Source organism: Hippoglossus stenolepis, chromosome 1 (assembly GCF_022539355.2).
Source record: "Hippoglossus stenolepis isolate QCI-W04-F060 chromosome 1, HSTE1.2, whole genome shotgun sequence".
NCBI classification, from domain to species: Eukaryota; Metazoa; Chordata; class Actinopteri; order Pleuronectiformes; family Pleuronectidae; genus Hippoglossus; species Hippoglossus stenolepis.
This window is the reverse complement of record NC_061483.1, coordinates 8996956-9020177: the sequence shown is the minus strand read 5'-3', so window position 1 is coordinate 9020177 and position 23222 is coordinate 8996956. Positions and strand designations below refer to the sequence as shown.

The 23222-nt window shown below is 41.9% G+C and overlaps 2 protein-coding genes across 21 annotated transcripts in view; both read right to left on the bottom strand.

Moving 5' to 3' along the window:
* Nucleotides 1–65: 65 nt before the first annotated feature.
* On the bottom strand, nucleotides 66–11542 carry wdsub1 (WD repeat, sterile alpha motif and U-box domain containing 1). Of its 2 annotated transcripts, none has more exons than XM_035161153.2 (13): nucleotides 11461–11542; nucleotides 9621–10032; nucleotides 9122–9324; nucleotides 8857–8943; nucleotides 7987–8080; nucleotides 7477–7510; nucleotides 7338–7378; nucleotides 5325–5431; nucleotides 5175–5192; nucleotides 4292–4318; nucleotides 3750–3929; nucleotides 1642–1776; nucleotides 66–1493 (listed from the first exon to the last, which is right to left on the bottom strand). In XM_035161153.2, the coding sequence occupies exons 2-13, from the start codon at nucleotides 10016–10018 to the stop codon at nucleotides 1342–1344; spliced, it is 1476 nt and encodes a 491-aa protein (XP_035017044.1). In that variant the 5' UTR covers nucleotides 10019–10032; nucleotides 11461–11542; the 3' UTR covers nucleotides 66–1341. The 2 variants fall into 2 exon arrangements, with proteins under 2 accessions (XP_035017044.1, XP_035017054.1); XM_035161163.2 differs by having other exon boundaries at nucleotides 9137–9324.
* A 1045-nt stretch (nucleotides 11543–12587) lies between these two features.
* Nucleotides 12588–23222, bottom strand: part of baz2ba (bromodomain adjacent to zinc finger domain, 2Ba) — a 66677-nt gene continuing 56042 nt past the window's right edge. For 13 of the 19 annotated variants that reach the window (XM_035169496.2, XM_035169650.2, XM_035169899.2 and 10 more), the window contains 18 exons: nucleotides 21988–22053; nucleotides 21499–21639; nucleotides 20774–21028; nucleotides 20346–20569; nucleotides 20143–20217; nucleotides 19829–20051; nucleotides 19681–19743; nucleotides 19139–19283; nucleotides 17984–18804; nucleotides 17624–17873; nucleotides 17208–17363; nucleotides 16764–16924; nucleotides 16352–16665; nucleotides 15620–15755; nucleotides 15387–15533; nucleotides 14580–14884; nucleotides 14196–14339; nucleotides 12588–14053 (listed from right to left, as the gene is read on the bottom strand). In XM_035169496.2, the coding sequence (XP_035025387.2) occupies nucleotides 13897–14053; nucleotides 14196–14339; nucleotides 14580–14884; nucleotides 15387–15533; nucleotides 15620–15755; nucleotides 16352–16665; nucleotides 16764–16924; nucleotides 17208–17363; nucleotides 17624–17873; nucleotides 17984–18804; nucleotides 19139–19283; nucleotides 19681–19743; nucleotides 19829–20051; nucleotides 20143–20217; nucleotides 20346–20569; nucleotides 20774–21028; nucleotides 21499–21639; nucleotides 21988–22053 (3783 nt within the window). In that variant the 3' untranslated portion in view covers nucleotides 12588–13896. The remainder of the gene's footprint in view (nucleotides 14054–14195; nucleotides 14340–14579; nucleotides 14885–15386; nucleotides 15534–15619; nucleotides 15756–16351; nucleotides 16666–16763; nucleotides 16925–17207; nucleotides 17364–17623; nucleotides 17874–17983; nucleotides 18805–19138; nucleotides 19284–19680; nucleotides 19744–19828; nucleotides 20052–20142; nucleotides 20218–20345; nucleotides 20570–20773; nucleotides 21029–21498; nucleotides 21640–21987; nucleotides 22054–23222) is intronic. The other 6 variants (XM_035170410.2, XM_047340164.1, XM_047340192.1 and 3 more) reach the window with 1 other exon arrangement.

Genomic DNA, 23222 nt, shown 5'->3' with positions numbered 1-23222 from the left:
TTTACAGTAGCCCAGACTGGACAAACTAAACATCTTTTAAGTTTTTATGACAACTGAAGGCGATCACAGGTTCTCTTTCATGTTTGGAAGGGGAGGGTGAGGTATTCAGCTGCAACATGCAACTTCACCACTAGATGTCACTGAATTCTACACACTGAACCTTTAAGCAATGTAAAAAAATATTTTTACTTGTGTCACTGCAGATGGTGTTTTCAGTAACAACTTTTTTAAATAAAGCTGCATTAAGCAATATTTCAATCCTCACAAAGTAATGTGTTAGTCCTGCCGATCCTACTGCAGATGAATGTCGCTGTAGCTTTGTGCAGTTACTCAGTCAATTGGTTATTCAGTCAATAAAAAAAATCATGAATAATAAAAACTGCACAAAGAAATATATTTTTTGATTAATAATTAATTTGTTATCATTCCTATAATGGATCTTTATTAGTTTTTTCAGCTGAATGAGCAAATTACACATTTTGTAGATTTTTGAAGCGAAGACATTTTTAACAAAGCAACATTCACATTAAAACAGGAACAAAACCAGTCTCTTTAAATATTAATTCCCTGTGACTTTTTCTTCCAAGAACTTCCATTAAAAAAAAAAACATAATTGTAATAAATATAAAGTAATTGTCGCGCATGCAAAAGTCAATGCTTAGTAAACCTGCCTTCAAACATGATTTGCTTAATGCAGCTTGATGAGTAAAAGCCAACACAGTGAGCAGACATCTCAACTGGATCAACGCACCTGCTCCTGTTGGGCTCTGGGATCCCTGCGAGTTCTGGTTTCTGTCTGTTCCATAGACTGTAAATAAAGATGGACGACACATCCAGTCCTCCCACCATCCAGAAATGAAGCCAAATCATCCTGATAACAAACGCTGCCATCTTGCGCTGATGTTTGTTATTTGGAGCCAGAATCTGCAAAGTTGCGACCGGGGGATGGAGCCGTGGTCCCGTCGATGCACAAGCTCGACCTATCACGAGTCAGTCTGAGCTGTCAATCAAGATTTTTCAGCCTGTTTTTAAAACAGCAAATAACTTAACGAAACCAAAATGACTGGAAACATGAACACGACATATATCAGAATTACCGAAAATAACAGAAACCATCTTTGAGAAAGATTAATTTGACGTGGTTTTTGACTTTTCAGTTTGACTCATGTTCCAACCAATAACATGGAGGAGGCAGGGATTATGACCTACATTGCAGCCAGCCACCAGGAGGCGATTGAGACTCTGGCTTCACTTTGGGGTGAGCCCTCATGTCGTCCATCTTTATAATACAGTTTATGATCCGCTCTAAGTGAAAGGTTTGGGACACAGCTTCGTCAGACGTCACTGGCTGGTCTTCCAGCGGCCAATCGCCATCTTCAGGGTGTGGTTAGGGGTGAGCAGAGTCGTCAGCAATGGGAGGTTGGTCATGGGGCTGGAGCGGTTCTTGGTGTTGATCCAGCTCTCGATGGCCTCTCTTTCATATGAGTAGCCATCTGTTAGGAAATGTACACACTATACTTTAATTGCACAAACAAATTCCAACACTCTGAAGAAACAAACAAACGCTGGTGTCTGTCTCATTCGCCCACATTAACTAATATGCTCATATGTTATAGTGGAAAATGTCTGATGTTCACGTACCAGCAGCAATGACCGGCTCCTTTATCAGCTCTCGGGTGATTGGACACAGGAACTCGTCAGGAACGCCTGAACAGACTGAATGACTCTTCAGCTCCTCCACCTTCCTCAGGAGTTTACTGCGCAGGCCCACAGACTCTACAGACACAAACACAAGAGAGAGAATAGACAAAAGTGCCAGAGGAGAGAAATTAAACAAGACTTTGTTATAGAAAACTGGGTCTCACGTCGAACTGATCAAAATAGTAACATTTATAATATTAATATTAATACCTCCACTAAAGGGATTACGTTTTCATTGCGGTTTGTCTTTTTTGTAAGATTAAGCATTAACTACTTCACTGATTATCTTTAAAGTTGGGGGGAGGGGGAGGTGTAGCCCAAGGAAGAACCCATTCACTTTTGGAGTGGTTTCAATTAAGGGGGCAGATCCAGATTTTTTTTTTTTTGTGTACTACAATACAGAAAATCTTCACATTAAGGCACATTAAGGGAACTGATATCTATGAGTGTGTGTTTAAGGGGATGGTTGGGCCTTGGCTGAGGTCATTCTAGATCTCCCTTCGTTGAACACGTTTCACTCTTGGATGGCGAATGTGAGCATGGATTAGAATGATGGGAGACGACCATGCCTGCTGACTAAAGCAGGTCCTGGAGTGCGGTTGAGTTAGAATACTGTTTATTTATAAATAAATGACCACAGAAAATAAAGAGCTACAGCGGAACATCAAATGGTTTGTAGACTCCCTGCTGATCTTACTGTTACATTCTGTTTCATGTTACTCTGCTGCTGCTTCTTCAACTTCCCACCTTTGATAATCGCCTGTTTCTCCATTTTTCACTGCAGAAGATAAAATGTGTTGCTGCACGACTCTTCTGTTAAAAAAGTTGGGATTTGTGCAACGTTACTAAAAACAGAACAATGTGAACACAGGCTGTCACGGCGCTGAAGCTGTGTAAACTGAGGAGTGATTGACAGAAACTGTGGGATGGAAATGACGGCATTGGAAATACAACAAACATTCGCTGACAACTACATGACGAATACTGGCCTGGCTGGTAGACTGACATCAACAACACAACACTCGTACTTCAGCCTTGTGGTTGCACTTCTTACAGATACTAGAAAAAACACCATGTAGTTGTATGCCTCTGTCAACCAGTTCAGTGTCAGCCTACATATTTTTTATTTCCAGATTTATACGAGGTCACTGTGACGTTAATCTTCGAGTCCAATTGACAACTGATTAAAATCTGAAGACATTTCCCAAAGGCAGACTTGACATATAATTTTCAAGAGGCAATAAACCTGTTTTGTGACCTCTGACCTTTAACCAGCCAAATCTAATCAGTTAACTCCTGAGTCCAAGTGAGACCAAAAAACCAAAAACATGTTTCATAAGGCCACAGTCACCTTGACCTTTGGCCCCAATTAATGTCAGTTCATCCATGAGTCCAACTGAATATTTGCACCAAGTTTAAAGAAATGGCCCCCAGGGTGTTCTTGAGATATTGTGTTCACAAGAACAGGACAGACGGACGGATGGACAACCTGAAAACATTATCTCTCCAGCCGCTGGCTGTTGCCTGAGCTGAGGCATAAAAAAGACAGAAATACATCAGAGGGTTGATAAGTCAACAAGTTCAGGAAAACCTCATTTCAAGCAAGACTTGGACATTACCAAGAAGACCTATTGACATTAGGTGTAAATCCACTTGAGAACTTAAAGGGAAATACTGTTTTGGGGATTGAGTTATGTAACTGATGAAGTGCTCCAGATTAAAGTCATGACTGCTGAAGCCTCACAGCTGAGTGCTTTCTCCAGTGCAGCCTAATATTATGGAATGTCTCTGAATAAAACCTCCATCAACATTCATTCATTCCTTCACCCTTACTTCGTTTCATCCGTGCAAATAGGTAGAAAAATCCTAATCCACACACATGCCCCTGTTCATTGTCACAGGACAGCAGCCGTGTAATTCCCCTTATACTGGTTTTTATATTCTTACGTTTCAAACAAAAAGGAAGCATCAGGACTGTGAGGTAACGAGTGTCCTGTCATCCACTGAGCTGCGTGTGTGTGTGTGTGTGTGACGTTTGTCTTCCTCACCTATGAGCAGCTCTGACGCCAGCGTTTCCTTGGTGAGACTGAGCAGCTCGGTCCCGTCTATGTTGTTGGCCCTGAATTTCTCAACCAATCCCGAGAGGCCTTCCTCCACCAGCCACTCTGACACATCCCCCTCCGACCAATCGGTGACCAGCAGCTTCGATTGGCCGGCTGAGGTTTTCCCTGAGAGATTGGGTCGAAGCGAGAAGGTCAGTGCTTTGACAGCTGCAGCGCTTTATGAAAAATGGCCAAATATTCTGCGTGCAAGAGCGTCCTGGAATGCTGCTGACTAATTATTGATTATGGGCCCGGAATAAATGAATATGAATCCATGTCTGTCTGAGGTGTCATCGACATTGTCATTGACACGAGATGGAACTCGAAGGTGAAAAGGAGCTTGTGAGTGGCAGATAGAAACATGAGACCATTACTGATAGTACTAAAATCACTGATTGTGCTAATAGTGTATGAGGAGAGTCTGGTTTACAGATTCTTACTTTGCTCCACTGTAATATACGACACAGGCATATTTTTCTCCTTCCTACCTTCATGTGATGCGAGAGCAGGTTCCTCTGAAACACAAAAATCAGGGATAAGAAACTGTAACCTAAGCAACGCAATGCAAACCTGCAGCACATGAGAATGAAGAGGAGAGTAGAGCGAAGGGAGCACTTCAGTACACAACACCTATGTCCTTCACTCAAAGCATCTGTCTATCTATCTATCTATCTTCTTCTATTTTATCTACTGTATCTGTTCATCTATCTTCTATCATCTATCCATCTATCTACTGTATCTGTTCATCTAACTTTCTAACTGTCTGTCTATCCATTCCTCCATATCTATCTATCTATCTATCTATCTATCTATCTATCTATCTATCTATCTATCTATCTATCTATCCCTCTATCCATTCACCTATCTATCTGACTATGTATCTATCCATCTATACATTCCTCCATATCTATCCCTCCATCTAACCCTCTATCACTCTATCTCTCTATCTATCTGTCAATCTATTATCTCTCCATATCTATCCCTCCATCCATCTAACCCTCTAATCATCTATCAGCCTGTCTATCAATCTATCCTCTCTCCATTCCTCCATATATCTAACCCTCTACCTATACATCCCTCCATCTACGCAACCCTCCTCATATTTATATCTCCATTTATCCCTCTTTCCCTCCATCTATTCCTTTATATATATACATCCAACTCCCCTTACCTCAATCCCTCTATCCCTCCATCTATTGATCCCTCGATCGTTCCATCTATCTATCCATCTATCAGTCAGTCCATCTATCTATCCATCTATTTCTCAATCTAACCCTCTAGCCATCTATCAGTCAATCCATCTATCTATCCATTTATCCCTCCATCTCTTTCCCTTTAATTCAAGTGTTAAAAATAGAAAGGAAAACTAACCAGGCAGTGTCTTCCCTCCTTTCCATTGGATAGAATGTTCAGAGGTGGAAGCCGACCACAGAAACAGATTACAAGACAAAACAAGATGTAATTTATCACCCGAGTATTGATTCCAGTCTATTTCAGTGTATCTGTTTGTGTTTCTCCCACCGTGGCCACTGCATCCGTCCTCCAGCCTCCAGATGTTTACAGTCTTATCCATAGATCCTGTGGCAATTAGTGGTGATGTTGGAGAGAAGCAACACGCCGTCACGTACCTGCAGCAGACGACAGGCACCACCTGAATGTTAATGGCTGGCTGTGTAGCAACATAAAAAAATACTTAGAGGACTTAATAACAGAAGAAGAAGAAAAACAAAGTAAGACAAGTGTAGTTTTTGTCCACATTGATTTTCTCCAGACTCATATGAGGTCACTGTGACCTTTGACCCCTGATATCAAATCAGTTCATCTCAGTCCAAGTGACAACTGGTCCAGAATAATTGAAGAAATTTCCTAAAGGCAGACTTGAGATGTTCAAGGGGCCAAAACGTGTTCTGTGAGGCCACCGTGACCTGTGACCACACAAATCTAATAACTTAATCTGTCTCAGTCTAAATTAATTAAAACCCATTCCCGAGGCAAAAAAGGGTTTTGTGAGATCGCTGTGACCTTGAGCTTTTACCTCGAACATTTAATCAGTTTATCTTTCAGTCCAAATGAATGTAAATGAAAAAAATCCCATTAGGCGTTCTGGAGATATTCCGTTAACAAAACTATGAAAGACATATGGATGAACAGATCACCCAAAGACCTAATGCCTCCGGCCACTGGCTGTCACCGGTGTATGAGCATAAAAAAAGATAAAGTATGAGAACTGAAAGGCAAAAACAGGTTTATGAGATGTTTTTAAAACATCTGAATATGAAATCTTAGTCCTGAGCCTCAGGATGTGAGGCTGCCATTCAGCTCCAGGGTTAAAAGGTGGTGATGCCAGACATAAATATGTGTCGGTGATGGAGCTGTTCTCCATCAGAGGGTCAGTTCACTGATGGTTTACCAGGTCAAAAAGCTGCACTAAAATCTAAACAAGGATTAAAACTGAATTTTCAGCCGATTCCAGAAAGTCAAAGCAACGTTAATGAGGGAAAAGCTCTGGTTCTGAAATATAAACTAAGAGGAAGACATGCACCAACCTCACCTCTGGATACTCAGCTTGTCTGAAGGCAAGTCGAGTTTCCTGGAGGCATTTTGTCAAGTGCTGTGATTCACTTTTACGCCATTTATCCTCTTTCTCCCGTCTCGTCTACTTCATTTCAGTTTTCAGATTTTTTCTTTCAAAATGACTTTCATGAGAGGAAGCGAGTTCGCTGCCTTTCAGTCACAGGTGGCTGGATGGACGTATAAATAGCTCGTACGTGTGATCGTTCAGCTGTGGCTCACATGTACGTGTAGGGGGAGAGATGCAGGGAGAACGGTCCTATAATTTTTCTTAAGATGCAGAGGGAATGATTGTGAACACACTGCATCACAAAACATCGACTGTGTTGTCTGTTTGTGGCTCAGCCCTCTCTGTGCCTGACATCCTGTTGTGAATGAGCGGTTACATGTTGAGCTCATTCATATTTATTACATCTTTTACATGACATTACAGTTTCTTGTTGAATACAACTGTCTGAAAATACAATCATGTCCAGTTATCTGTGGAATTTGAGATCGCAAAAATATTTAAATTGTGTATCCAGCACTAGTGTTTGTATTACAAAGCGTTTTTTACTGGAGTCTTCCAAAGATTATGCGTATGGTAACTAGAGAGACGCTTTCTGTCTATATAATATGAATGCTCATAGAATTATCCCATCATGAATATGTTATAATATTTCCTAAAGTTTTTTAAATCACATCGAGACAATTTAAACTAATGATCATCCTATTGATTTCATTTTCAACCAGAAAAATATATTTGTAATTTGGACTGAAATATCTTTCTAAAGACTCAAGATATGACTTCACTGTGACTAATTTTATATAAACATAGACATGAAAACCGCAAAATATCAACTATTATTTTTCAAGATACACACAACAGAGCACTAACTATAACAAAACCTATTGCCTCGCCAGATGAGAGAGATATTAACATATTTACGGTGGTAAACCTCAAAAAGTAAAGTGGATATTCACCTCTCGTGCTGTCTCAGGGTGTAAAGCAAAACTGCGTTTGCCTGCAAACACACAAACAAAATGTGAACATTGTGAAAAGTGCAGTAAATAACTATATAACTATATACTGAGTAAATTGGTAAAAGGGAAAATCACTTACTGCATCATAGACTGTAACAGTTTTGTCCACAGAGCTGAAAGAAATACAGAGATAAAATTGTAGCTATAACAAATGTTTTATTAAACCAACTATAAATATTGTTCAGGATGTTCATCCACACATCCACTTATTGAGAAATAGAGCAATCTATGTCTCCCTCCAGTGGCTTGACTGAAGTACTGCATTTTTATGCTTGAGTTGAGGGTGGCCTACTTCTACATCGACCTCTTGATACTAAACAGATCAAAACTTGGAAACAGATGTTCTTAGTGCATCAAATACAGTTGACTGGATTGACTGATGGTAGATCTGTTATCTTCTTTGTAGCCATCACTTGAACATGTTCCTAAAACTTAGACACATACTTACAACATTTTGCCTCTTTGTCAGTTACTGAGTCGTTATATTATTAGTTAATTCAATTGAGAACAGAAACAAGACATTTAGAAAATGGACGACAGGTGAAATCATGTTAATTATAGATATTCTTCGCTAAATTCATAGTCTTACCAAGACGCAAGCAGCTGCCCATCTGAGGAGTAGGCACAGGAGAGGACTGGAGCCGACTGGCCAGTTAGTGTGTGCAGGAGCTTCATCTTATAGGCTACAAGAGAAACAACTGAAGTTATATCCTCAGACAAGTCAAATAGTCCCACTAAACAAAACATAATACGGGAAGGACTGTTTTCAGACAGAGGTTGGACTGTGCCATGAGATATAAAAGGATTAAAAGAGAAGCTTGAAATGGGTCAGAAAACATGGAGGGAAGTCACAGAATAAAGACAAATGAGAAGATTTAATCTGCTAAATATGTGGAGAAATACAAAAACTTAATAGTAATAAACAATAGCATGGAAACACAGGAGAAGGGGGTTGTGCTGGCAGCTAATCTAGATACAAATACAATTTACTTTCTTTGAGAGCAACAGTGACTTGTCTTGATGTATAAGTGCAGATAAGTGTAATATTTCAACAAGAACAGAGGATCGCACTTATCCTCACATACACACATATTTACATATATATAGAAATATATATATATATATAAATACATGTTTCTTATATGATCCCCTCGTGTTAAAATTTGTAATTTTCCCCTTTCTTTATTATTTAATCTATATTTAATCAGTCTCGTTGAGATATTAAATCTCTTTTTCAAGAGAGACCTGACAACAGGAGAGATTCACAACCAGCAAATAAATACAACAAAATAATGAGTTAAAAAATAAAAGCAACACAACAAGGTCTTAATAAAAACAATTACAACAATCACAAAAATCGGATTACAAAGAAATCACCAAGGGAAATGTAAGACTGCAGCTCTTTCCTGTTGAAAGAGGTTTGAAAGGGGTTCATTGTCAGTAAATGATGCCACTTTACCTCCAGAAGCGAACTTGTTAATGGCCCAGATCTTCAGGTGACTGTCTTGGCCACAGGACGCCAGACGAAACTGTACAACTTGACCTCCTACAACACAAAGACAAACAGACAAATACATCATACCAAACAAATCACAAACAATTCAACTAGTGGAAAATATCAAAAGAAAATTTACCAAAACTATCAATGTTTCAAGTTCTTTTGAGAAGTTACCTAATACATAATTCATAATTCAGATTTCCTTTAATAATGTCTTTATTCTCACGATGGTTCTTCTCACCACTGAGGATGTCAGGAGCAAACGTGCAGCAGGTGACCCCCAGGTCGTGGGCGTTCTTCTCTGCGTGGAGCTGGTTCATGCTCAGGTCCCACAGACGCAGGTCTCCGTAGGTGGAGCCCGTCATGAACACCCGACTGCAGGGGCTGAAGGAGCAGGCCACCATGGTCGTGTCGCTCACGGCTCCGGTCCTTCACAAACACAACCAACAGCAGCAGATCGTCGTGGTTCAAGAACAATAAAACGTGCAGCTGAATATTAGGCGAGTGCAAACAGTGGTGTGATGACAGGTGTTTACACTCTGATCTGTTTCATATTCTACTCTATATCTGTATGAATAGTAAAGTTAAATGGACACCAAATTTGAAGAGGTTTAAAGTGTGCGTTTACCTGCATTCTCTACTAAATGATGGATATACGTGGGACAGCCTTATTTTCTTTTTTTGGCTGATGTGACAGTGTCTATAGAAATCTATGACTCTTTTACCTGTTCAGCTGTTTGGACGGGAAATCCCACAGGGCCAAAGTCCCATCGGATGCACCAGTGACCAGGTGGGCAGAGTCAGGGGAGAGCGCACAGATCCTCACAGGGCTGCGACCGGGATGCTCCATGACAGCCTCGATCTCTCCTGTGACCATGGACCAGACAACCGTGGTAGCGTCGGTGGAGCAGGAGCAGAGGAACTGTCCGCAGGGGCTGAAGCAGCAGCAGTGGACGCTGTAGCCATGTCCCGACAGCGGGGAGAAAGGCAGCTCTGAGAAGTCACTGGTGCTGTATACCCTGAGAGTTTTGTCCCCAGAACACGTGGCCAGCAGTTTGGCCGAGAAGGCGCACCAGTTGACATCGTCTCGATGGTCATTTAAAGTGCAAATCAGAGACGTCATTTGGAGAGCCGGCCCTAGAGTTTCCATAGAGGGAACGAGAAGGTGATTAAAAAGTTGTTCTGTTGAATCACAGCAGCTGATTCACTTAGATGTAAAACAATACAAATATCCCATTACCCTTCTTTCTGTTTATTCGCTAAACATTTAAAGGAGATAACTCTCACTGTATTTATCCCTGATGAGTTTACACTGCGCTCTCAATAACAAAAGCTGTTGTTACGTCTTGAGTCAATTCCCAAGACTGTAAAACCAACACAGTCAGGTCTCAATTCCCCAAAGATAAACTGTGAGAGTATTTCAAGTTTTACATCCAAGGGAGAAACAGAAAATCTAACGACTAATCTTCCTGCTGAGGAACTTCAGACACGTCCTAGTTTTCCACGATGAAACGTCGCAGGTATGTTTCCTAACAACCTACATCTGTCCCACTGGGGCCATTAATGTCGATGATTAACCCCCACACAGCAGAACGGGCAGAACGTTCCCTGATATAAAACTAATCTGTTTACTAACTTTCCAATACAAAACACATTCAAAGTCATTTATTAGGAAGGAATTCAAAAAACGAATCCTTGGTAACGGTGATGGACAGTTTTCAATAATTCCTGGTATTTAAATCACTGAATGAAAAGACATATTTAAACATTGAGAAAATTAAGTTGTTAAGTTAGGCCTGTAGGTCACTGTCTATTTTATATTTTAATTGATTTTATAATATTGAATGTTAAATCTTTTTGCTTTAAGTTGTCAAATCTCAATAAATCCAGTTTACAGCTTTAACCTCAACGCAGTGTCGTCTGAAGGAAATAAGAATAATACAATTTGAGCAGCAACAATTGGAAATGAATTGGCAACTAATTTCGCTGACTCATCAACGAATACTAATGCAATAGTATTAATACTTGTGCCAGCTTCAAATCAGGATCTTGTCATGTACATGAAAGTAAAAATAAATACATTTGAGTATTAAACATAACAATAAATACATATATAATAAAAAAAAACATATGACAGTTATCCTGTGGAATTAGTATCACAAATGTCTGATATTTTATAGACACATTTTATTATTGAAAAAACATTATCTGCAGATTAAAAGATAATGGAAACAATTACAATAACAACTGCAGCGTTAAATAAAATACAGACATTTAGAGTTGTCTAATGGATAATTCATGTTCAAGGTTCGTGCAGTTTTCCTTGTTTTTCTCGCCTTTATACGTTTTAGTGTTTTTTGTTCTTCGCTGACTTTAACTTTGACAAACTGAAGCCTCACAGCTGCGGTGGATCCTGTAGCTACATGCTAAGCTAACGATGCTTCAGTGGCGACACGACGACACATCTTCACCTCCGCGGAAACAAACCGCGATAAAACCAAACTAAGCAACAAACTGCGGCTGAAGATAAAGAGAAACGAGGCTTTAGCTTCAGCGACATCTCACCACAGCTGCTTCACTTGCTCCCGTCGAGTCGTCCGCTCGCTGCAGGTTTGTTTACTTCCTCATTGAGCAGCTGACCGTGACGTCACGCCTCTGACGGCACACCTACGTTTTCTTTAATGTATTTATCTATTTGCATTTTTTATTAAATGACATGATTGTATGTAGCCACTATATGTATTTTTATTAAATGTATTTATTTATTACTATTTATTTATTACAATTTTTTTAATTAAATGACATGATTGTAGACAATGTAGACAGATGATGTAGACAATATAAGTATTTTTATTTAATGATAAACTCTCAGCTGAAATATTTGTATATATTGTATGTATGTATTTTTATTACATGTATTTAGTTTTTGTATTTGTTTGTCCGTTTTAGATTTTGATTTAATTTAATTATGAGATATATAATATTATAATCATGTATCTGGGAACACTGTCAACTTAAATTCACATTCGTTTTATTTATTATTTTTACATCTGTAAAGAAAAAGAAAAATGTCGGCTTTCATCAGAGTTCCTCGTTCACAAAATTCCACAAACACTCCGGTAAATCTATAAAATAGAAATGAAACTTTACTTTCGTCATGTTCTGCTTTGATTCTTTCCTGAAACACTGGAAACTAAGACCCTTGTGTAGTTAATTTGATCTGATTAATTTCAATTTTATTTTAGTTTTGCCTCATTATTTTTTTATCTATCATTATTTGTGAATTACTTTACACTTATACACTTTGAAATATAAAATATAAAAAAGCAGCAACGCAGATTTCATTGACTGTAAGTGGTTGGACATAATAACTTGAAATGCTTAGAAATTGTATTAAGCGTAATATTTTGTAAACTTACAATTGGCTGCCGTTACTTCCAAAATGACATAACCATGATATTGTCAGCTTCCTATTTGAAATAAACGTAATCAACAATAATAATCGACGAACTTGAAAAACACGACGTTTCACAAAAGTCTAAACCTTGAAATTGAGCTCAGTCAGCTTGTGTTAATAGATTCATATGAAAGGTGCAGTGATGAGTTTATCAATCATTCAGTTGATTGACAGAAAAATAACAGGTAACCATTTTGATCATGGCTGGTGATTGAAATAAAACAAGTGTGAGTCATTTACGTTGAAAAACATCCTTTTAATAGGTCCGTGCCACACACTAGTGAAAAATAAAGCTCCTACAAAAGAATGATACTTTTATTCCACAATATCTTAAATAAAGTAACTTCAAGTACTCTTGACTTGGGTACAAAAAAATCTAGCTGCCTCCATCAGGCCACAACACACAGCAAGGTTCAACACAGTGGTTACAAATGGCCTTAGGTCCTCTGTATTGTGGCAGATTACGAGGAAATGCGTCATGGAAGCATAACTGAATGCTTGTTGCTCCTTTTTTTCTGCTATGGTGAGGAATGATTTCTGTGTCACTGTCCAACTTTGGAGGCCTTGTTGGATTGAAATCATATAAAAAAGGAAAAACATAATGTTGTCATAAGAATGAAAACTAAAAACAATAACATCCCCTACATGCCCCTGTTGGAAGGGTAGGCACTACCAAGATTAAGGATACCACAGTGTTTGCAGAGGATATGTATATACTGTACAAACAATATTTATGATAATGTTTTCATCACGTTCACTAAAATAGAATGCTACAATCATTCTAAGGCATAAACAATATCTTAATATTCTTAAACAATTTTTACACATCGTTCCAAACAAGACATAATATTGACATTAATAAACAGTATATACACATGAGTCACCTTTGTCTTAACTGTTCCTCTGCCGTTCCTGTAAATAAATGCAGTTTTACAGTCTGAACAAATGAATACAGTATTCTGATGCCTCAAAGCACTGAACAGTGTAAACAGGTTTTTTTTTCTTGGCTTTGTTTGATATTTGGGAGAAAAATTACAACACAAAGACACATTCCTTTTTTTTTTTTTTCAATTCAAAGCAGTTCAGCTGACTCTTCCTTTTCATAGAAAATGAAGTGGACCTTGATTCATAAATAATTATTACAAAATTAAATACATTCACTATAATACGATTAAATAACAAAAGAATATTTACAAGTAGTGGAAAGTATTCTAGCGCAGACACATCAGTGACAGTTGAGGATTCATTCAGTGCAGTGTTCTGAGACAGGGAATGGTATTGCACTACGACACCCCATTTCTCTGGGACTCTTTGGGGCTTTTATCCCTGTTGTAATAAATCCAGCACACCTCATGTAATTACTTTTTATTTTTCAAAGTGACATCCATCCTAAGAAGAACACCATGGGTTCCTTATTAAGGATTAGATTTCTTCTTCCGTCCTGCAAAGCCGCATTTCTCCATCAGGGAATAAAAACAAAAGTAAAACCTGGTGCTCCGATTTGAAACGTTATTGGGTTTATGGGGAGAATCTGAACAGTTTGTTTAGTTTGTTTGTTTCAGAAGCTCAGTCCAGCGCTTCTCGAAGAACTTCCTCATGTTATGACCGGCTCGGCCAATGTCTGAATTGTCTTCATTGTATTTTTCGCAGTTGTCAAAGACCAAGTTGACATCGATGATGAAAGTCTCCAGATTTTGATACCTGAAAAAAAACAAAAAAACGTATATGAATCATTTCCTGAATAACATTTCCTTCTCTGACTTTTGTTATTCTGTTACTTTCAAACCCTGAAGGATTTCAGCTGTAAAAAACAAAGAACAAACGGAGGCGATCGGAAACTCACTGGCTGCTCACAAGCTTCTCACGTATGGTGGAGAAGTCCATTGGTTTCTTGATGACCTTCCTGTAGCCAGGGACTGACTTCAGGTTGACGGGTGTGAGGAAAGGCCATGCATCCTGATGCCGCTCCAGCTCAGCAAGGAGTACCCTGATGAACACACACGCAGACAAGAATTTTATTTGTAAGAGGAAAAAGCCTTGAATATCACACAGTGAGAAGCTGTCAAAGAAAACCCACAACAGCATCTTATTTACTGATGAAGAGGAGACTCATTATCTCCCTGCAGATGCAGTCGCCTGCAGCTACTGTCGGACTGTTTAGAAGAAGGTGATGAATAAATGAAGAATTCAACAGAGAGACAAGTCTGAGCAAGTCGGAGGCACATACCTGCACAGTCCCAGGTCCCTGTTGTTGTCTCTAGCCGTCTTGGCTCTCTTTACACACACAGGGGTCTCCTGATTGGCTCCTGGCAGGGCAGGTGAGCACTCTTCCAGTTTCCTCTTCCTGTTGGTGTCTTTTGCCGCTGCTTTCTTGGGCGTGCTGCTGGCGCTCGCGGGGTCCTCCTCCGATACTTCCCCGTTGCCAGTCTGCTTCCCGTTCTTCTTCGCTTCTCCGCCTTTCTTGCCACCTCCTCCGCTGGATGCTACTGGTTTGCTTGGAGGCTTTTTGTTTTTGGGGGAAGGACCACTCGCCTGCACAGAGCGAACAATGCATTATGGTCTGGTGCAACTCAAACAGAAGTGAAGTGACCCCACTGACATTGCTGATATTGATATTGGCCTGTTCGGAAATACAAGATCATTTCTAACATCACTCATCATTTAGTTCTTCCCGGACCACATCGGCATAAAAACATTCTTGTAAAGCTTGCAATAAAATCTGTTGATGTCCAGATTCTCGGAGCATGAATATGAATGGAAGCTTTTATTGTCACTTAATGGGCAAAATGCCAAAGCCTCGCAGCAAATTATCGAGTTGAGAGGAAAATTAAATGCAAAATCTGAGACTCAGAATTCTTTGAGCTCCTGGTGACATGATTCTGAATTCATCTCATCTCTCTACAGCCCCACATACACATAAGGGACTAAAAGGCCCCCAAAAAATTCAAAGAAAGATTTCTTGAGCATGAAAATGGTTGGACTTTTAAGTGAATGCTGAGGGCAGATGCCAATTCATTATTTAAGGCTCTGATACCTTGGATATGCAGGCCGGGCAGTACCAGTCTCCCTCTGGGATACTGGTGATCTTGGGTTTGTGACAGTAAGTGTGGCAGCCTTTGTCACAGCCATCACACAGCAGGAGCAGGTCCTCATTATCGCCCTTCCTGCACATCTGACAGTACTACAGAACAAGAGGGCAATCGTTATTTTAATTAATGAGGTTGGAAATATTCGTATTGTGGTTATTTTTTTGGATCTGCTACTGACCACTTTCATGATGGACCTCTCCCAGGCGATGGACTTCTGTAGCTGCTGGATGCACATGGCCAACTGGGCAGCACTGCGCACTTCGCTCAGGGCCTTCCTCCACACCTTCATGCCGTGTGCCACCTCCTCCTCGCCACTGGGAGAAGAGAATGTGGAAGGATGGGATAGGGATGAGAAAAAAGAAAAAACACACACATATGTCAATATGTGGGTTAAGTCACACAAACACAAAGCGGTAAACTGATCAGCTGAACCAGCCGCCAACAAGACAGCAAACCAGAAAGAGCTCCAGCTGTGCAGAGACAGGCATGAGGATTTTGGGGGGTGTGGGGCGCTGGAGGAGAGGCACACACCGATTCTGTCATGTTAGGTGAACGTTCATGCAGAAAGAGTGAAGGAGTAGAACCAGGGTATATTTTATAGTGGGAGCCATGAGTGTGCCCACAACCAAGGTTACTGATGCAAAACACCATGCAGATGACTGCAGAAAAGCAAAAGATGCCAGTAAACAATGACTGTATAGGAAAGGGGAGCCCCCCACCACCCACCCTAAAGATTGCACAAGACCAAAGAAACAGAGAAAAAAATGCCACAAGCCACCACAAAAACCTGCTGTGAAAGCAGCAAAGACCCTCACTTCTTTTGATAATATGGGAAACACAAAGCACACACAGAGGAGAGGAAAGGGTCTCAGTGGGAGAGTGGGGAGCTTTGGTTGGAGAAATGACCTACCCTTCCCTGTCAGCACTAGTGGATGGGGCGGGGGCAGGGACAGTGACCGTACCCACATTATCCAGCCTGATCTGAATGGTGGTACCTAAGGGGCTCCTCAGGTACCTTCGCTCGATGTTGCGCTCCAGATCAGCCAGACGTGTCACTGCTATGTCCAGCGGGTTATCCAGGTGACGCGTCACCCCACCCTTCTCCCCGCGCTCTTCGGGATGCTCCTTGTCTCCGGTGCTTGCTGACGTTGATTTTGTGAGTGGCTTGTGCTCGTAGTACACCAGGTCCTCCCGCTCAGATTGAGGGTCCGGATACATCCAGCCCTGGGAGAGGAAATGAGCTGTTAAAGCTTTTGGCCTCTGATCACACCACTTCACATCAACATGTTCTTACACTAAAAAGGTGTGCTCTAGTATTTTACCTTCGCCTGCAGGCTGGCAGACGTGACCTTCCTCTCCAGCTCCTCGACCTGCTGCAGGACGGCAATGTCCATCTCCATCGCCTGCTCCTCAACGCACCAGCCTCGCACTGACTCCACACTGACCTGGCTCTCCTCCAGATCACGCAGCTCGATCATGGCCACTAGAAGGACGACATGATAGATATCAGTCAGCCATGAAATCACAAGTAAACCCATGAGCCACGGAGCCAAACACATGCAGATGTACTTCGGTCATTAATAATGCAGTGTTCGTAGTGTATTCATGGATCATCAAGGACGTGCTTCTTAGTTTGAATGGCAGCATACCAAATCTGTATTTATTACTATAAAAATAATCTACTCTCTACATGCTCTCAGTCCTGCTTATGAATCTCAGCCGTATGCAGTGATCCTGTGCTCAGGGAGAAGTGCTGAGATGCTTACCGTCTCTGTGTTTGGTGCAGACCTGGGGGATGATCTCCATGTATTTCTGCATCTGCCTCTCGAGGCCCTTCTCTCTAAAGCCTCGGCTGTGGAGAGCATTGACTAAATTCCTCAGCTGCTCAATGTCAGAAACCCGCCACCATCCTGTCAGCATCTCTGAGACAAGGAGCACAAACAGGCATGTTAAACTCCGAGACACTGAACACACATCACTGTAACAAAAAAGTGCTTCATACAGCCATGTTATACCCAAATGAAACTAAGTACAGCAGAGCAGAACATTCCCTGATCCAATTATCTTGGATTATTCAGGCAAGTGAAATCGTTTCATGCAGGTGAATCATTGTCAAATACAAAATGAGGGTTGATCACGGTCTCGGCTTTAATTCTTCTCAATGTGTTTATTTGTCTCTCACCCTCTGGGATGGGCTGAGGCATGGGGTGGTCGAGGGATTTGGGCATTTCCAAGGCAGGAGAGGGCATGGATGAGGTTTTCTCAATGCCAGGTAAAGGCGATTCACTCTTACTGGAGACACTTGCTGTGTTGCCCTCCAGTGAGTGACCCGGCATGGGGCTGGGGCTGCTGCACAGAGGCAGGCTGGGACTTATAATGCCGCTGGGCCAGCTTCCAAAAGACACTCCTAGCAATGAACCACATGGCTTCACCTGGGGAGAAAAGAGGGTAAACAAAAGGGTGAGGGAGGTGGAGGTGGATGACAACATAGAGAGGGTCACAGTTCTGGTTATCTGGCACAGATTCCAGCCAACGATCTCACCTGCAGGGCTGATATTGGGTAGTTGAGGAGGCCAGCTGGGTGGTGTGGGCTGGTGGAGGCTGAAGCAGCAGAAGGGGTGAGAGGCAGGGCAGGGGAAGGAGGTGGGGATCTGGGCCCGGCTGGGGTGGAGGATGCCTGGGGAGACACGCGTGACACTGCTGGAGGAGTCGTGGTGAGGGAAGAGAGGTCACAGGGGTTGCGAGGGAGCAGACTGAACCAGTGTCCACTCCTCTCCGTCAGGACTCTGAGCAGCTGGTCGTTGGCTTGAAATGGGATGTAGGGAGACGGAGTAGGGGACGAGGACAGGGGAGTGTCCCCCTGGCTTTCACTTGGGCCTGGCAGGCACGGCACAGGTAAAGAGGTGGAGGCCGTGGGAGGGATGTTTGTCGCGTCATTAGTGGTCACCAGGGAGGGGGTTGATGCTACTGCCGGCTCAGAGGTATTGTGAGTGGGGGAGGTTACTGTTACTGAGGCCGTGGCGCTATGAGTGCCCAGGGGGCTGCCGTTTTGCCTCACATGGGGACTCTGCTTGTTCTCTGCCTTCACAGTTTCCCTGCCAACGTCGTTGTTGACGTCCCGGATTGTGCAGATTTTGGAAACACAGCCTTGCTCAGGGTAGAAGAGACTCGGGGAGTTATTCTTCTCCTCGTACTCCATTTCCTCCTCTTCCTGTTGCTCCAAACCTTCTGTTCGAATGCTCGGACCATCAACGTCGGCGTGCTTCTCCTTCTCCAACTCGATCTCCTGAGGTTCCTCTTTGACCTTGACCTCCTCCGCCGCCCTCCTCCTCCTCTGTCGCTCCTCCTCCAGTTCCTCTGGTGCTGCAGAGGATTGAGAGAGTGTACTGTTGATGCAGCTGAAAACTCTTTCTACTGTGGTTGGTTTTACAACTGAGCAGTTTTTTTCTAAACTTGCCTCTGGAGGATAAGTAGAGTTGTGTCAGATTATTTGAGTCTATGCAATATCTAATTAGGTTTGGAGAATTAAGATAAAGTCAAACGTAATCAGAAAATGTCATTGAGCACAAACAGCTGAACTTGCAGTGGAACAAGTATATTTAGAACATTTCTTTCTTCCTCTTCCAGCATTAATTATATTACTGAATTTTATTTTCCACATATGTTTTTTTGAGTGTGTGTTCTGTGCTGTATATACCTTCTCCGCTCTCCATGGCTTCAATGAACACCCCTCCACAGTGGGGAAGCACCCAGTACCGGCGGCGGTATCGGTCCTGGCCATACATCATGGAGCGCAGAGAATGAGAGATCTCAAACAGCTTTCTTCTGGTCTGATGATGTTGCTGCAACAGTAAAAAACACACATATAGTGATTTCTATACGTTATTTTGATCCAAGGAAAACAAAAGGCACGTATCATACCTAATGTCCTATTGTAATGACCCGTGATATGTTTTGCATTTATTAAGCTAATCAATGGCTTCATTAGTAAAAAGCCCTTTGTAAGAATATATGTGGTTGTTTTTAATAAACACTGTATAATAAAGTATTTAGAAGTTGCTTTTTTTCTGTAAATATAGAGACACATTTGTAGCAACACAACCAATCACAGTGAAATAAAAAATAAGAATACTCCTTTCTGTTGTTTATCTGTTATAAACTTTTCCCTCAAGAGACCTTATACATTTATGTTAATGATATTAACTGTCTCACAGCACGTGTACATTTTAAAGAGCATACCTTGGCTAACTTCTCTATCTGCTTCTCCAGCTCCTCGATGCTGGTGGCCTGGTCGACGTCATCCTGAAGGGAACAACATGATCAATGTCTGCAAGCCACCCAACACAGTCACTTCTTGAAATAATGGAACTGTAGATGGAAATCTTACCTCATCATAGACCTCCACTTTTTTAACTTTCTTCACCTCTTCCTCCTCCTCATCCTCCTCTTCCTCGGCCGGGTCATCGCTGTCCTCATCGTCATCTTCGTCTTCGTCACTGTCTCTCCTCTTGCGTTTGGCGGCGGAGGATGGAGTGCCAACAGACTGGTTCTCTTCCACACCCATGCTGGCCTCCCTCTTCCCAGTGCGTTTGGCATGAATGATCCTGAGCCTGCGTCAACACACACACACACACTCAGGATCAGCCTGATAGTGTACAAATTATTTAAGTATGATTTTTTTTGGGCTTAAAGAAAACTCACTTTTTCAGTTTCCCCTCCATGATGAGCTTGTCCTTCCTCATGTTTGACATCTGATCCAGACTCTTGTCAATCTCACTGCAAGGAGAAATGCAATCCTGTTAGTTACAGTTGTGTTTGAAAAATGTTGTTACAATTAAAAAAGTGTACTGTCAGTTACGGCCCCCGACAGAAGTTGCATCAGTAAAACATATAGATGGACCTACCTGATAACAGCTCTGCTGCAGGCTAGCTCATTAGCCAGGAAGCCCAGAATAGAGGACTTCTGCACAGGCGTGTGGGCCTGGAAGGCCTTGGTCTTCAGACTGAGGGCCAGAAGAGCCAAGTCTGTGTTGGCACAATGGGCCCCCATGTACATCTGTAGCACCTCAGACACATTATCCCTGTTGATGCCAACATTGGTCAGGTGGTCGCCCAGCATGGTTTTTGTCTGAAAATAGAAGAGGAGGAGTTGATGAACACTACTTGATAAATGAAGGTTGTTTTGACTTCTAAGCTTCTCTGTCTTATGCACATGCATCAAATCAAGGTTAAGGAACATGTTCTTTTCATTTTTGGTTTAATTCTCAAGTAGGTTCCATTGTTTCAGAGTATACAGTACCAGCATTCTTAAACCAGCGTTCAACTAGCTCACCCTTTGTCCAGGTGGCAACCCAGGATCACAGACTGCCAGAGAGAGCAGCTTGACCAGAAGATCTTGGACCTGGCCCATGCTGTCTCCCACATTGAGCAAGCCCTCCTGTAGCATGCCCAGGGTGGGCACATCCATGTTCAAGTCGAGTCCCAGAACCTTCCCAAAGCCTCTCAGGAATTGCATCAGCATAAGGCAGTCAGACACGGCACGTCCTGGCAGGATGAGTCCAGGGATCCGGGAGAACTCAGGGAGAGGCTGCACAAAGGAGAGTGGGATTGTTAGTTGGTTTAGGTTTTTTTGCTGTGAGAGAAATGCATTAAATCCAATTTGTACAACAAATGCTTATGATTTAAACAACTGTGGTAAATTGTAGAAAAGCTGCCATTATATCACACATCTGTTGACTGTTATCAAGATGGTGTTGTCCAATTTATGTTATTGACGGCATATTTTCTACACTCATGCACTACTCTTCTTTAACCACTTGGGGGCACACATCACCACATATAAAAATGCATCTGACCATGTGGTCTCATTGTAAATACAGAGCCATAATAAAATATTACACAAATAATAATAATGACAACATGGATTTTGTGACTGTGCCGTCCTGATATCCACATATTTTACAGCACTCAAATGAGACCTTTCCATCAGTGTGTATGAACTAAACTTACGATCCTATGATTTTTTTTTTTTTGTGATCGACCGCCTGTCTAAGCTACCTTGTGGTCAGACAGACACATGTCTTCATTTGGCTTCTTCAGCTCCCTTGCTATCTCCAGCTCCAGCCTCCGTTGCTCCAGTTTACGCTCTTTGTTCAGACGCTTCTCATCCCTTTTCTCCTGCCGCAAGCGCTCACGCTCCTAGAGAGTCCAGAATTCATTCATTTAGGGAAGCACAGTGTGTGTGTGTGCGTCTGTGTGCGTGCGTGTGCGTGCGTGTGTGTTCCGTGAAAACAGACAAGAAGGTTTACTTGACTTTGCTGAGCAGTATTAGAATTCAGCCTAATGCTGCTGTGAATTCAAAGGAAAAGTGCTTGAGGGGCAGAATCTTTTGACTTGGTAAGTGTGTAGGAAAAAAAATGAATGGAGGGAAAGAATGCACAAAAAGAAGAGAAAGTAGGAATCCATCCAGGGAATAAGGACTGAGGCTCTTTTTATGGAGTGGACTGAATGTGTATTTCTGCATTTATTTGTGTCCATATGGACTACCTCTGCTTTCTTGCGAGCCTCGACAGCCTTCATCAGCATTACATGTTGCCTCCTCCTCTCCCTCTCCTAGAGAGTCAGAAAACACAGGCACATTAACAGGCACACATTGCACACACAGCACTCAAGGTCGACTAAATTTAGTATGTATTAATGTATAAGTGTGATGCACTAGATCCAATAACGGCACTGTACTTGAACAAACACAAAACAATGCTTCACATGTATACACTTTCACATGTATGGTGGAAGCATACGTGAAGAGTACAGTAATACAATGACAACCAAAAAAGCGACACAGAGATGCGATACAAAGTAGATGTGATGACAGGCTCAAAAAGAGAAGCAGCTGGAATCGGTGACGGCGCCTCTAAACTAAAGCTGACACAACAAAAGCAACAAAACGCTCGTTTGCCCAGAGATCCTCTGATGCGCCACAACGGCGTAACCATCAAAATAATAAATTCAATTACACGAGTCAATGCTAAAGTTTATTTGACACATCATTCGAATGATATTTGGTTAAGGGGGGACGACAAAGAGGAACGGACGCTACAAACAGAGCAGTTCTGCTTCAGTGGTTATGGCAGCTTAAGTATTAGCACAGTATGTAACTGCTGAGGATGAGACATCTATGTTGTTCTGTGGTGCGTGACACACAGTCTACTGCGAAAGGGCACAGGAATCACCAGTGACTGACTATCATTTCATTTGATCTCTTTAGGTTTCACGCTCCTCCGTATCAGGCTGTCATTGCCTCTGTGATCCAGCAGAAAGACACAATTGCCACTATTAGGGCCTTGCCAAGGACATTTACAGGACATAGTGCCTAGCATGGGCTGTTTGTGAGGATCGTTTTGTCATTGTGATAAACAAGACAGGCAGGAAGCCAGATACTCCGCTGCATCCTTCCCATGTTCTTACTGGTTTGATTCATCTACAAATGGGAAAACTTCAAACAGGACGAGTTCAGAAAGGACATGAAGCCGGTGGCATTCAGCGCATTCTAGCTTTAGGATTCTTCAAAAACCACTGGTTCAAGGGTTATTATGATAACAAGCTACAGTGCATCACATGCAATACAATTGCATATGACAACCTCAAATACCAGCATTATTTCATGTGTCTCAATTTGCCCCCGATCATTATGCTCTGAGTGAAGGTGCAAGGGGTTGATGATGCAACATTCGGTTCAGAGTCCACGGAGAAACAGATAGGCAGACCTTTTGATTCAGCTG